General features: G+C 46.2%; 2 protein-coding genes and 1 pseudogene across 2 annotated transcripts in view; 1 reads left to right on the plus strand and 2 right to left on the minus strand.

Annotated features, from left to right (window-relative positions):
• LOC141104954 (gastrula zinc finger protein XlCGF53.1-like) overlaps positions 1–14,832 on the minus strand; it is a 255,234-nt gene that overhangs the window by 194,630 nt on the left and 45,772 nt on the right. The window lies entirely within an intron of this gene.
• LOC141106799 (uncharacterized) overlaps positions 1–14,832 on the plus strand; it is a 262,881-nt pseudogene that overhangs the window by 77,288 nt on the left and 170,761 nt on the right.
• LOC141104989 (uncharacterized) overlaps positions 3,400–14,832 on the minus strand; it is a 31,852-nt gene continuing 20,419 nt past the window's right edge. The window contains exon 9 of the mRNA XM_073594796.1: positions 3,400–8,502. Coding sequence (XP_073450897.1) covers positions 7,814–8,502 — 689 coding nt within the window. The 3' untranslated portion in view covers positions 3,400–7,813. The remainder of the gene's footprint in view (positions 8,503–14,832) is intronic.

Raw genomic sequence — 14,832 nt, forward strand, 5'->3', positions numbered from 1 at the left:
CTCTATACCAGTGGGTCTCAAACTGGTGGCCCTCGAGCTGTTGTAAAACTCCAAGTCCCATCATGCCTCTACCTGTGGCTTGTAACTGTCAGCCCTGCAATGCCTCATGGAACTTGTAGTTTCGCAACAGCTGGAGGGCTGCCAGTTTGAGACCCCTGGTATAGAGTAATTAAATCCTGAGGCAGGCAGAGGTCAGGACAGGTGTCTGACAGCAGCATAATCCAGGGACAGGCAGAGATCAGGACAGGTGTCGGACAGCAGCATAATCCAGGGACAGGCAGAGATCAGGACAGGTGTCGGACAGCAGCATAATCCAGGGACAGGCAGAGGTCAGGACGGGTGTCAGACAGCAGCATAATCCAAGGACAGGCAGAGGTCAGGGCAGGCAGCAGTATTAACCAGTTCCCGTTTGGCCTATAGCAAAATGGCGTCCGGGCGGGACTTTCATCGATCCTTCATATGACGTCCTCCCAGATCGCGAATCGCTTGCGGCGTGGTGCGATCTGTCCATTTTTATTGACGAAATTAACACTATTTTAGTTGACTAAATTACTAGAACAACTAAAACAATTCAGATGACTAAAATGGCATTTTGGGCAAAAGACTATGACTAAAACGCAATCGAAATTTGACGTAAAAATGAACTTGTTATACATCATAACGGCTAAATCTGTGTACCAGACATAATACTAGAAATAATAACATCTTATTATTCTTATTCTTTTTATTTTTTTTTTTTACCTTAGAAGTATATAATGAGTTTGGAAATTCTAGAAAAATGCTTAAATAATGACAATTGAACTAAACCCATTCAATCTTAGCCAACTAAAATACGACTAAAACAATTCAGATGACTAAAGTACGACTAAAACTTAATTGGATTTCGAAATCATAATTAATACTGGCAGGCAGCAGACAGAATCATAATCTATAAACAGGAAGAGGTCAGGAGAGGTGTCAGAAAGCATCATAATCTAGAGAAAGGCAGAGGCCAGGGAAAGGGCAGCGGGCAGTAACATGATCTGGAGACAGGAAAAGGTTAATAGGTGGCAGGATGTGGCATAATCTAGAGAGAAACAGAGGTCAGGGTAGGCAGCAGGTGGTAGCACAGTACAGAGAAAGGCAGAGGTCAGGGCAGGCAGTAGACAGTAACATAATCTGGATACAGGAAAAGGTCAATAGGTGGCAGGAAGTAGCATAGTAGGCAGCAGACAGCGGTGTAATCCATAGACAGGAAGAGGTTAGGATAGGAGGCAGGAAGCAGCATAATCTAGAGAGAAGCAGAGGTTAGGGTAGGCAGCAGGCAGTAACATAATCTGGAGACAGGAAAAGGTCAATAGAAGGCAGGAAGTAGCATAATCTAGAGAAAGGCAGAAGTCAGGGTAGGCAGCAGACAGTGGTGTGATCTATAGACAGGAAGAGGTCAGGATAGAAGGCAGGAAGCAGCATAATCTACAGAGAAGCAGGGGTTATGGGAGGCAGCAGCATAATCCAGAGAAAGGCAAAGGTCAGGGTAGGCAGCAGACAGTGGTGTAATCTATAGACAGAAATAGGTCAGGATAGAAGGCAGGAAGCAGCATAATCTACAGAGAAGCAGGGGTTATGGGAGGCAGCAGCATAATCCAGAGAAAGGCAAAGGTCAGGGTAGGCAGCAGACAGTGGTGTAATCTATAGACAGAAATAGGTCAGGATAGAAGGCAGGAAGAAGCATAATCTACAGAGAAGCAGGGGTTAGGGGAGGCAGCAGCATAATCCAGAGAAAGGCAAAGGTCAGGGTAGGCAGCAGACAGTAACATAAACTGGATACAGGAAAAGGTCAATAGGTGTCAGGAAGTAGCATAATCCAGAGAAAGGCAGAGGTCAGGGTAGGCAGCAGACAGTGGTGTGATCTATAGACAGGAAGCGGTTAGGATAGGAGGCAGGAAGCAGCATAATCTAGAGAGAAGCAGAGGTTAGGGTAGGCAGCAGGCAGTAACATAATCTAGAGACAGAAAAAGGTCAATAGATGGCAGGAAGTAGCATAATCCAGAGAAAGGAAGTCATGGTAGGCAGCAGACAATGGTGTAATCTATGGACAGAAAGAGGTCAGGATAGAAGGCAGGAAGCAGCATAATCTGCAGAGAAGCAGGGGTGAGGGGAGGCAGTAGCATAATCCAGAGAAAGGCAGAGGTCAGGGTAGGCAGCAGACAGTGGTGTGATCTGTAGACAGGAAGAGTTCAGGGCCGCGGCGCTGTACGTCATCTCCGGTTTTGCATTGAATCCTGGGAGCTCCTGGTCAGCTTGGCACGGCCATAACATTTAACCACTTCAGCCCCGGAAAGGTTTTACCCCCTTAACTGTTTCCCCACCGCCACACGCCAATGTACTTCAGCAGAATGGCACGGGTGTACCCGCACATACCTACGCAATCCCAGCCTAGCGGGTGCGCGCGCCCGCCTGCCGCAGGAGCGTGCCTGCGAATCCCACAGACTCAATGTCTGCCGGTGGCCCGCGATCACGACGAGGAGAGGCAGAACAGGGAGATCCCTATGTAAACAAGGCATTTCCCTGTCCTGCCTAGTGACATGACAGGGATCTACTGCACCCTGTCATCGGGAACAGTGATCTCTGCATGTCCTAGGTAGCCCATCCCCCCTACAGTTAGAACACGCTGAGAAAACACATTTAACCCCTTGATCGCCCCCTAGTGTTTAACCCCTTCCCTGCCAGTGACATTTACACTGTAATCGTTGGCTATTTATAGCACTGATCGCTGTATAAATAACAATGGACCCAAAATAGTGTCAAAAGTGTCCGATGTGTCCGCCGCAATGTCGCAGTCCCGATAAAAATCGCAGATCGCCTCCTTTAATAATAAAAAAATATATAAAAATGCCATAATCTATCCCCTATTTTGTAAACGCTATAACTTTTGCGCCAACCAGTCAATATACGCTTATTGCGATTTTTTTTACCAAAAATATGTAGAAGAATACGTATCGGCCTAAACTGAGAAAGAAATTATTTTTTTTATACATATTTTTTGGGGATATTTATTATAGTAAAAAATATTGCTTTTTTTTCAAAATTGTCGCTCTTTTTTTGTTTATAGCGCAAAAAATAAAAAAACGCAGAGGCGATCAAATACCACCAAAAGAAAGTTCTATTTGTGGGGAAAAAAGGACGTCAATTTTGTTTGGGTACAACGCCGCACGACCGCTCAATTGTCAGCTAAAGGGACGCAGTGCCGAATCGCAGAAAAAGCGCTTGGTCATTAAGGGGGCAAAATCTTCCGGGGCTGAATCGGTCAACGACCAGAGCATTTTTTTGTAAGGCTCAATACTTATCAAAAGGAATGTGGGAAAAGAAAAGAGCATTTCATAGGCAGATTTATCAATTCGCTTAGAAGGAATATCACGATTTTAGGGATCGAACAATGCAATCTTTATTTGTTTCATCCAAAGAAAAAAATGTTAACATTTCATCAGCTAAATATGAAATGGTACATCTGATATTGTCGATATTGACATTTTCCACTTTCAGCCAGCAGAGCCGAACCTGCAGAACTTACAAATTTCCTTTACAAGCCTAAGGAAGATCTTGAGTGGAGTTCCACAGAGAGCCGAGAACGGAGGTTGCTGACAAATGGGGGATTTGAGTGGAGAGGAAAGACAGCATATGGAGCCAGGGAACACTGTGCTTCTAACGAGTGGGAGATCCCTGATGTACAGCAAAAAATATGGCTCCTACAGAAGACCTTACCTTCACCTCAAAGGGTTGTTTGGGTTCTCTGATGTTTGGTAGGATCAAGACACGTTTCGAGGGGAGATCCTGAGGAACACGGGGATCTCCCCTCGAAATGCGTCAGCCATCTGAAAGGTCCTCTGGTTTGCTGGAAATAGTCTCAGTGACCTGGTTGCTTTGTGTCCACCATGGAACCTCTCTGGGATCGGGAAGGAATTTTTTTCCCCTGCTGTAGCAAATTGGATCCTGCTTTTCGGTGGGTTTTTTCACCTTCCTCTGGATCAACTGTGGGTATAGGATTGGGTATATGGTATTTTATGATATTTTTTTTTATTTTATTTTTAATATGGTTGAACTAGATGGACTTGTGTCTTTTTGCAACCTAACTATGTAAGTTATTTTGTTTGCGAGTACACTTCTTTTTATCCATTAAAGATAGAACTTGGGTAATGCGCAAGGCTGGTGCGCTCTCTCTTCTTTGTTTCACAAGGTCTCCGATGTGTGTTGGGAAGGGATTTCCATGAAAAATAAATTTCAGCAGTAATACGACTTCTTCCCTGAGTGAGATCTTGCAAGGTCTTATTTCTGTGTGTAATATAAAACAGAAAGCCAGGCGCAAAAAAAAACAAAAATGAAAACCGAAGAAGCCTAATAATGGTGCCACAGTGAAAAGTAAAAAAAAAAAACAAAAAAATAAAATAAAAAAATAGGGGAGCGCTGATCCAAGGAAAGGCAAACATATTATAGAGGATATAATCCATGTAAAACATAACCAATTTATTGATAAGAAAGGATAAAAAATATTGTACATCCAAAAAGTACAATTGGCAATGAAAACGATTAATAAAATACAGTGGAACCTTGGATTACGAGCATAATCTGTTCCAGGAGAATGCTTGTAATCCAAAGCACTCGCATATCAAAGCGAGTTTCCCCATTGAAGTCAATGGAAATGAAGATAATTTGTTCCGCATTGACTTCTATTGCATGCAATACTGCATGTGGCCAGAGGTGGGGGGGCGCCGGAGAAATACTCGGGGACAGCTCGGCTGAACTCGGAAAGGCTCGGAAAACACTAGGGAACTGAGTATTTCTGAGTGATTCCGAGTATTTCCGAACCGTTCCGAGTGTCACCGGCGCCCCGGCACCTCTGGCCAAATGCGGTACTGCACACCCCATTAGCTTGAATTCTGCTCATTTTGCGAGACAACACTCGCAAACCGAGTCAGAATTTAAAAAAAAACGCGTTACTCGTAAACCAAGGTTCCACTGTAATGGGAAGTGCCCGAAGACCACATGGACTCACAGTAGTCGTGCCAGACATAGAGCCAGAGATGGTAGATGGATGGCTGTCCCACCTTAGAAGCTGTCTGGGGGAAGAGACAGGCACACCAAGAGACAGGGGTGCCAGATGGAAAACTTTTCTCCAATTATATGTATGCATCTATTCTTTACTTTTTGTTTTTCTTTATGAATTGTAGATATCATATAATACTTATACCACTTGCTCCTGATGAAGCCTCGAAACGCGTTGAGTTTCACTCTGTCCATTCATACATGAGTGATGTAAAATTTGTGGGGTTTTTTTATCTTGTTATGAACAACATGTTATATCAATTGTAATTTTGTAAACTGTTACAGCAAAAGTTGTGTCTATTTTTCGATTTAGCATTATTAAATTTGTAACTTTTTATCTATCCATTACACATTTTTCTTGGAGTCATTGCCCTTTAAAGTCCTGTCAGAGGGTCATCTGTTGTTTTTTGGGGTGCCAGATGGAATCCTTCCAGAGTGTAGATGCAGGGATCGTGGCCAGATCTCCAGGCAACATCAGAGAAGGGAGTAAATCTCTGCAAGAGCCCCGAAGGTTCCAGATCACAGGGCACCCAAGGGAGAAGAAGGAAGGAGTCGGCACAGTAACCAGAGGAATCCGGGAGAGGATAGGTGCTGGAGAGGTTACCAGAGGACCCGACAGGAGCAAACACAGCTCGACTTCTGGGTGTCCGGACACCGGAGCTTCTCCCTGGCCACATCAGACACTCCAACCACGGGCAGGTTCCAGCAGACCACAGAGGGCCATGTGATCAGGAATGTGAAGTGGTGCCGGAGCACGAGTGACGTAAAACCACATGTTTCGGCGTACAACCTGAGGAAGGGGTTCAACCCCGAAACATGTCATTTTCCAGGAAGGAGCTCCGATGTCCGGACACCCGGAAGTCAAGCTGTGTTTGCTTCTGTCGGTCCTCTGGTAACCTCTCCAGCACCTATCCTCTCCCGGATTCCTCTGGTTACTGTACTGCCTCATTCCTTCTTCTCCCTAGGCGCCCTGTGGTCTGGAACCTCGGGGCTCTTGCTAAATCTCCCTCCTCTGACGCTGCCTTGAGATCTGGCCACAATTTCTACATCTACACTCTGGAAGGATTCCAGCTGGCTCTCTTGTCTCTTGGTGTGCCTGTCCCTTCCCCCAGACAGCTTCTAAGGTGGGACAGCCATCCATCTACCATCTCTGGCTCTATGAGGTGGCCAGGGAGCTCCTACCTGGCTCTCTGGCCACTTCAGGCACTCCAACCACTGGCAGGTTCCAGCAGACCACAGATGGTCATGTGGCCCCAGGAACAGAGGGGGAGGAGAGAGAATTAGGAATGTGAAGTGGTTCCGGGAGCTTGAGCGGTGTAAAACCACATGTTACGGCGTACAACCTGAGGAAGGGGTTCAACCCCCGAAACATGCCGCTTTCCAGGAAGGAGCTCCGATGTCCGGACAACCGGAAGTCAAGCTGTGTTTGCTTCTGTCGGTCCTCTGGTAACCTCTCCAGCACCTATCCTCTCCCAGATTCCTCTGGTTACTGCGCCTGCTCCTTCCTTCTTCTCCCTAGGCGTCCTGTTGTCTGGAAACTCGGGGCTCTTGCTAAATCTCCCTCCTCATGACGCTGCCTGGAGATCTGGCCATGATTTCTACATCTACACTCTGGAAGGATTCCAGCTGACTCCCTTGTATTTTGGTGTGCCTGTCCCTTCCCCCAGACAGCTTCTAAGGTGGCACAGCCATCCATCTACCATCTCTGGCTCTATGAGGTGGCCAGGGAGCTCCTACCTGGCTCTCTGGCCACTTCAGACACTCCAACCACTGGCAGGTTCCAGCTGACCACAGATGGTCATGTGGCCCCAGAAACAGAGGGGGAGGAGAGAGAATCAGGAATGTGAAGTGGTTCCGGGAGCTTGAGTGGTGTAAAACCACGTTTCGGCGTACAACCTGAGGAAGGGGTTCAACCCCCGAAACATGCCGCTTTCCAGGAAGGAGCTCCGATGTCCGGACACCCGAATGTCAAGCTGTGTTTGCTTCTGTCGGTCCTCTGGTAACCTCTCCAGCACCTACCCTCTCCCGGATTCCTCTGGTTACTGTGCCGGCTCCTTCCTTCATCTCCCTAGGTGTCCTGTGGTCTGAAACCTCGGGGCTCTTGCTAAATCTCCCTCCTCATGACGCTGCCTGGAGATCTGGCCACGATTTCTACATCTACACTCTGGAAGGATTCCAGCTGGCTCTCTTGTCTCTTGGTGTGCCTGTCCCTTCCCCCAGACAGCTTCTAAGGTGGGACAGCCATCCATCTACCATCTCTGGCTCTATGAAGTGGCCAGGGAGCTCTTACCTGGCTCCCTGGCCACTTCAGACACTCCAACCACAGGCAGGTTCCAGCAGACCACAGAGGGTCATGTGACCCCAGGAACAGAGGGAGAGGAGAGGGAATCAGGAGTGTGAAGCGGTGCCGGAGCTTGAGCCGCGTAAAACCACATGTTTTGGCGGAGAACCTGAGGATGGGGTTCAACCTGCAATCTGGCCACGATTTCTACATCTACACTCTGGAGGGATTCCAGCTGGTTCTCTTGTCTCTTGATGTGCCCGTCCCTTCCCCCAGACAGCTTCTAAGGTGGGACAGCCATCCATCTACCATCTCTGGCTCTATGACTGGCATGACTACTGTGAGTCCATGTGGTCTTCAGCCACTTGACCACTAATGACTGTTTGCCATTCCTTGGATAAGCGCTCCCCTATTTATTTTTCATTTCTGCATGTAACATTTCCCGCACTCGGGTCAGGCCTGCAGGTTCTTGCCCATGTGCGTTCTCCGATGTTTGGCAAGACAGGTCTCCAGTGAAAACGTTTTTCCGCACTCAGGGCAGGAATACGGCCTTTCCCCCGTGTGCGATCTCTGGTGTCTGGTAAGACAGACCTTCTGTGAAAAACATCTTCCGCACTCGAGGCAGGCATACGGCTTCTCGCCCGTGTGCGATCTCTGATGCCTGGAGAGATGGGCCTTCCGAGAAAAACATTTCCCGCACTCAGGGCAGGAATACAACTTCTCATCCGAGTGCATTATCTGATGATTGGAAAAGCTGGAACTCTGGGAAAAGCATTTCCCGCACACGGGACAGGAATACGGCTTCTCGCCGGTGTGGGATCTCTGATGCACAAGCAGGTCCGATTTACACGGGTAACATTTCCCGCACTCGGAGCAGGGATACGGCTTCTCGCCAGTGTGCGATTTCTGGTGTCTGGAAAGATGGGCCTTCAGCGAAAAACGTTTCCCGCACTCGGAACAGGAATACAGCTTCTCGCCCGTATGCAAAACCTGATGTTTGGAAAAACTGGATTTCTGTGTAAAACATTTCCCGCACTCAGGGCAGGAGTAAGGTTTCTCCCCCGTGTGAGTTCTTTCATGCACGCGAAGGTCCGATTTCCGTAAAAAACATTTTCCGCACTCAGAGCAGGAATACGGCTTCTCTTCTGTGTGTAAACTCTGATGTACGGAAAGAGGGGACTTTTGCGGGGGGGCGTTTGTGTGTTCCTGTCCCGAGTTCCAAAACTCAGGACAGGAATACAGATTCTCCTCCATGTGAAAACCATAATGCATGTCCAGTTCTGATTTATGGAGGAAACATTTCCCGCACTCATAGCAAGAATAAAGCTCCTCCCCCGTGTCATAACTCTGAGGCCGATTTAGATTTGATTCCGAGCTAAAACTTTCCCCCCATTCAGGCCTTGGAAATGTCTTCTCCCTCGGAATTCTGGCACCATCCATAGTGGAGCTCATTGTCTTTTCTCCTCCACAATCTCCTGTGATGTCCTCATCTTCCATTTTACAACCTGGAGATAAAGTGAGACGATTGTTAGAGAAATTCCCCATGGCGTGTCCTGGAATGATATTAAAACATCATCAATAGATATGAGAGGGTTAGTTCACTTCCATCAAGATTCCATCTGGATCAGGTAGATATGAGTGAGCAGATGTTCTCTGTGGATGTCCCAACCAGCTGGGACTCTCCCCCCTCTTCAGTCAAAGGTCCTTTGGTCCTCCTCCCAGATCACTTCTACATTTACACAGCCTTGTCAGAAGAGCAGGAACCAATGGGGACTGGGAGGTCCATGCTCTTTACACAACCACAAGCCTAGGCACTGGGTCATGTGACCTCTGATAAACAAGAGGGTCAAAGTTTTGACTTGAAGACCCTTTACCACAGAACATGTGACCATAGGCCTAGGCTTCTGGTGATAGGCAGCACTGGAGGGAGAGGACAGCAGTATTTTCTTTCTGGAAAGTTAAGTGTTTCAGTTTTATGTTACTCCTTACTTATCATCCCAACAAGACTGGTAATAGAGTTTTATGGTAACATTTAGCTATAAGTCTACTGGAAGAAGAGGAACCAACCTAAGAAAGGCTCAATCTGTGTTATCATATCTGTGCTACTGTAACTAGGAGTGACACACAACCTAATACTGCCAGCTGAACCCCAGGACGGGTATCAGTACAGGGAGGGGACTATTATCAACCTATTATTGGTTGATATCACTCAGCTCCCTCCCTACTCTGGACCAATCAGTGTGCAGTAACAGAGCAGAGATAAGAGAAGAATATATTATGGGTCACCTGTGCTGATCTCTGTAGAAGTGTCCTCTTCGAACGTTCCCATTTCAGCCTCCTCCACATCCGTCTCCTCTGCTTCACTCTCAACTTTTATTTTAATCAGATCTTCACCCTAAACCAACAGAATGGCAGAAAATAACATCTGTAACATAGAAGTATTTATGATGTGAGATCACATAGAAAATATCATCTTGTAGAGTCCACACATCATCTCCACATGTCAGAGTGTTCAATCACTTTATGTTCCCGACCCTCAACTCCACCTACCTGATCATGATGAGGGCTGGTGTGATCTTCCTGTGTGGAATCCAGAGGACGGGGACATCTCTCTGGTGGGTTTCTCTTATTAGGTGGCTCCATCATAATGTCCTTGTGTCCTTCAGAGAGCTCCTTCATCACTCCATACTCCTCATCCTCCTCTTTATACTCTTCTTTAACAACAATATTATAATCCCCGAGGTTTCCACTCTAAATATATAAAACAACATTTATTGTAACAAACATTTTTGTGTATAAAACATAACTACCAATAATAGTTCCTCATCAACCTGATGATGGTGAGGGATGGTGTGACCTTCCTGTGTGGAATCCCGGGAATACAGAGGACGAGGACATCTCTCTGGTGGGTTCCCATTACTGGATCCATTCTCCATGATGATGTCACCATCCAGACACATCCATTGTCTGTTACTGGATAATGTCCCAGAATTCCCAGCACCGCTCACCTCTCCTGTCAGCAGCTCCATCATCTTCTTGGTGACTTCTAGAATCTTCTGCATGTTGTGTCTCTCAGGTTTTAGGGAGTCACATGGAGGCACTGTGATGGTCATATGATCACCCGACTTCAGAAGAGGAAATCTCTGTATTGGAGAACCAATAGGAATATCATGTTAGATTCCCAGAATCCTCCTCACCTCTCTGGTCAGGTCTGTGTTTTATTAATAGAGATAAGAGTGATGTCATGTGACCTCCCAGAATCCTCCTCACCTCTCCGGTCAGGTCTGTGTTTTATTAATAGAGATAAGAGTGATGTCATGTGACCTCCCAGAATCCTCCTCACCTCTCCAGTCAGGTCTGTGTTTTATTAATAGAGATAAGAGTGATGTCATGTGACCTCCCAGAATCCTCCTCACCTCTCCGGTCAGGTCTGTGTTTTATTAATAGAGATAAGAGTGATGTCATGTGACCTCCCAGAATCCTCCTCACCTCTCCGGTCAGGTCTGTGTTTTATTAATAGAGATAAGAGTGATGTCATGTGACCTCCCAGAATCCTCCTCACCTCTCCAGTCAGGTCTGTGTTTTATTAATAGAGATAAAAGAGTGATGTCATGTGACCTCCCAGAATCCTCCTCACCTCTCCGGTCAGGTCTTTGTTTTATTAATAGAGATAAGAGTGATGTCATGTGACCTCCCAGAATCCTCCTCACCTCTCCGGTCAGCAGGTAGATGATCTCCAGGGTGAAGTTTAGTATCTTCTCAGTCATGTGACTCTGGTTGTCCTCCATCCTCATTGGTCATGTGATCTGTGTGGGTTTCCTGTCAACCAATAATTGATAACAGAGAATGGTCTGGGCTGTACTGGTTGTACAATATTAGGATGGAGATGTATGGGGGATAATACACACACATGAAATAACTATAGGAATAAAGCCAAATGGTGGGTGTGGCCAAACTGTGCTTACAATGGGAGGGGCTTAAAAGGCCATGGTTAAATAAAAACCATGGCCTTTTATACTGTATACACAGCACACACAGTATATGCCACAGTAGTTGTAGCTACACTCTCAAGACTGCGTAATACAGAATACAACCAAGAAATCCCCCCTCCTGCCAGTAAAAATCATCCCCAAGGACGTAACATCATATTTCACATCATACCAAAAAATTGGGCTAACTCTACTGTATAGTTTTTTTTTTTTTAATTCTTTGAAGTGTATTTTTTCCTAAACAAAATTGCGTTTGAAAGACCGCTGCACAAATACAGTGGAATCTCGGATTGCGGGTAACGCGGTTAACGAGCATTTCGCAATACGAGCAATTATTTTTTTTAAATCCTGACATGGGACATTTGATTTATATTTCATCGTCACTATTTTTTATCACTTGCAGCCTGTTTGGAGGCTGTTTTCATTCATGGACTGTATATGGAGTTTTTAACTTTTGCAGCATGAATTGAAATATTTGCACGTGTCCATTTTTCTAGTTGCTGTCACTTTTATATGTGTGTATTAATTCATATGGTCACACTACACATTTGAAAGTTTTATTTTATGTTTACAGGGTTATATACTTTTGTGGTCCACTGATTAATTCAGTGTGCTACACTTAGGTGATTTTTCACTAATAGAGGGTGTCACCACTATTGTACACTGCAAAGTCTACCTTTATTGTTTACACCCAGTTAACCTATTGAATAACAGAGGCGTGCTACACTTAGGTGATTGATTCACTAATAGAGGGTATCACCACTATTGTACGCTGCAGAATACACCCCCAGGGAACTTATTGACCAATAGAGATTGTCACCAATATTGTACACTGCAAGGTATACCTGGACTGTTTTTTTGAGCGCCTTCTAATTTACCCTATGTGTCGGTTCACCAATTTTGTTTTTTTAACCGATATTTAGGATTAAATTAACTATTGATTCATATTGTGATTTTAAGGGGGCAGCTCTACATTTTCTGTGTTCACTAGTTTATTTTAATTTAATCACTGTCACTGGTATATTATTTATTTAGTATTTTTGAAGTTTATTGGGGTGACATTGGCACGGTGGAGGTGTTCCTCGTGCAGAGGGCGTGAGCATTAAGGATACCTATTTGTTATAGAACTAATTAACTTCCTTTCCATTGACTTCTATGGGGAAACTCGCTTTGATATGCGAGTACTTTGGATTATAAGCATTCTCCTGGAACGGATTATGCTCGTAATCCAAGGTTCCACTGGACAAGTGTGACATAAAATATTGCAACAGTCGCCATTTTATTCACTAGGGTCTCTACCAAAAAACAAATATATATATATATACTGATTTTAATTTGTAAGCAATAAATGTCAGAAAAAGGTTTAGGTCTTTAAGTGGTTAAACTGCCCTTATTTGTAGACTGAAGTTCATCCTTTTGATCTCTAAAAGAACAGAAGGATACAATGTTTCTTTTTTTCTCTCTTTCTGAGAAATGTTGTTGATAAATATTTCCGGCTGCTTTTTTTTTTTTTTTTTTTTGACAGCTGTGAGCAGAACTGCTCTGCACTTGTTACATGAATCATGGAAATGCCGGATTAATATTGTGAGGGGGGGTTTGAATCGAGATTGCGATTTTTTTAACGATTAATCGTGCAGCTCTAGTACAGACCCTCCAGTACAGAACCCCCTCCCAGCCTATCCCCTCATTATGGACCCCCCCAATACAGTTTTCCCACCCAACCTACCCCTCAGTACAGTCCCCCCAGTACATTCCCCCCTCCCAGCCCAGCCCCTTAATACAGGTTTCCAAGTACAGACCCGCCATTCCACCTATCCTATCAGTACACACACCTCGTAATACGGAAAGCCTCCAGTACAGACAGACCCCCCAGTAGAGTTCACCTCAGTACAGAATTCCAAGTACAGACCCACCCTCTTACCTATCCCCTCAGTACACAACCTCATAATACGGACAGCCTCCAGTACAGACAGACCCCCCCCCCCCAACATAATTCCCCTCAGTACAGAATTCCAAGTACAGACCCACCCTCTTACCTATCCCCTCAGTACACAACCTCATAATACGGAAAGCCTCCAGTACAGACAGACCCCCCCCCCCAACATAATTCCCCTCAGTACAGAATTCCAAGTACAGACCCACCCTCTTACCTATCCCCTCAGTACACAACCTCATAATACGGACAGCCTCCAGTACAGACAGACCCCCCCCCCCCCAACATGATTCCCCTCAGTACAGATTTCCAAGTACAGACCCGCCCTCTTACCTATCTCCTCAGTACAGACACCTCATAACATGGGCACTCTCCAGTACAGACATCCCCTCTCTCCAGGTCTAACCCCTCAGTACAGACACCCCCTCCCAGCATAGTTCCACAGTACAGACACCCCCTCTCTCCAAGCCTATTGCAATTAGATAAGCACCTGAATGACCACAACATACAGGGATATACAATGTAATACTGACATATAATCACACTTAGCTTGGACTTGATGGACTCGTGTCTTTTTTCAACCTCATCTACTATGTAACTATGTATAAGTCAAACCCCTCAGTACAGACACCTCATAATACAGATACCCTCCAGTACAGACACCCCCTCCCAGCCTATCCTCTCAGTAGAGACGCCCCAGTACAGAAACCCCTCCCAGCCTACTTCAATACAGACCCCCCAGTACAGTTTTCCCACCCAGCCTATCCCTTCGGTATAGAACCTCAATACTGTCTCCCATCATAGCCTATCCCCTCATTTCTAAGTACGGACCCGCCCCTTTACTCAAACCCTCAGTACAGACACCTCATAATATGGGCACTCTCTAGTAAAGACACCCCCTCTCTCCAAATCTAACCCCTCAGTACAGACACCTCATAATACAGATATCCTCCAGTACAGACAGACCCCTCCCGGCATAATTCCTCAGTACAGACACCCCCTCTCTCCAGGTCTTACCCTCCAGTACAGACACCCCCTCTCTCCAGGTTTAACCCCCCCAGTACAGACACCCCCTCTCTCCAGGTCTAACCCCCCAGTACAGACACCCCCTCTCTCCAGGTCTAACTCTCCAGTACAGACACCTCCTCTCTCCAGGTCTAACTCTCTAGTACAGACACCTCCTCTCTCCAGGTCTAACCCCCCAGTACAGACACCTCCTCTGTCCAGGTCTAGCCCCTCAGTACAGACACCTCCTCTCTCCAGGTCTAGCCCCTCAGTACAGACACCCCCTCTCTCCAGGTCTAACCCCCCAGTACAGACACCCCCTCTCTCCAGGTCTAACCCCCCAGTACAGACACCCCCTCTCTCCAGGTCTAACCCCCCAGTACAGACACCTCCTCTCTCCAGGTCTAGCCCCTCAGTACAGACACCTCCTCTCTCCAGGTCTAACCCCCCAGTACAGACACCTCCTCTCTCCAGGTCTAGCCCCTCAGTACAGACACCTCCTCTCTCCAGGTCTAGCCAACCAGTACAGACACCTCCTCTCTCCA

The sequence above is a fragment of the Aquarana catesbeiana genome, linkage group LG08 (assembly GCF_042186555.1).
Source record: "Aquarana catesbeiana isolate 2022-GZ linkage group LG08, ASM4218655v1, whole genome shotgun sequence".
Lineage (NCBI taxonomy): Eukaryota > Metazoa > Chordata > Amphibia > Anura > Ranidae > Aquarana > Aquarana catesbeiana.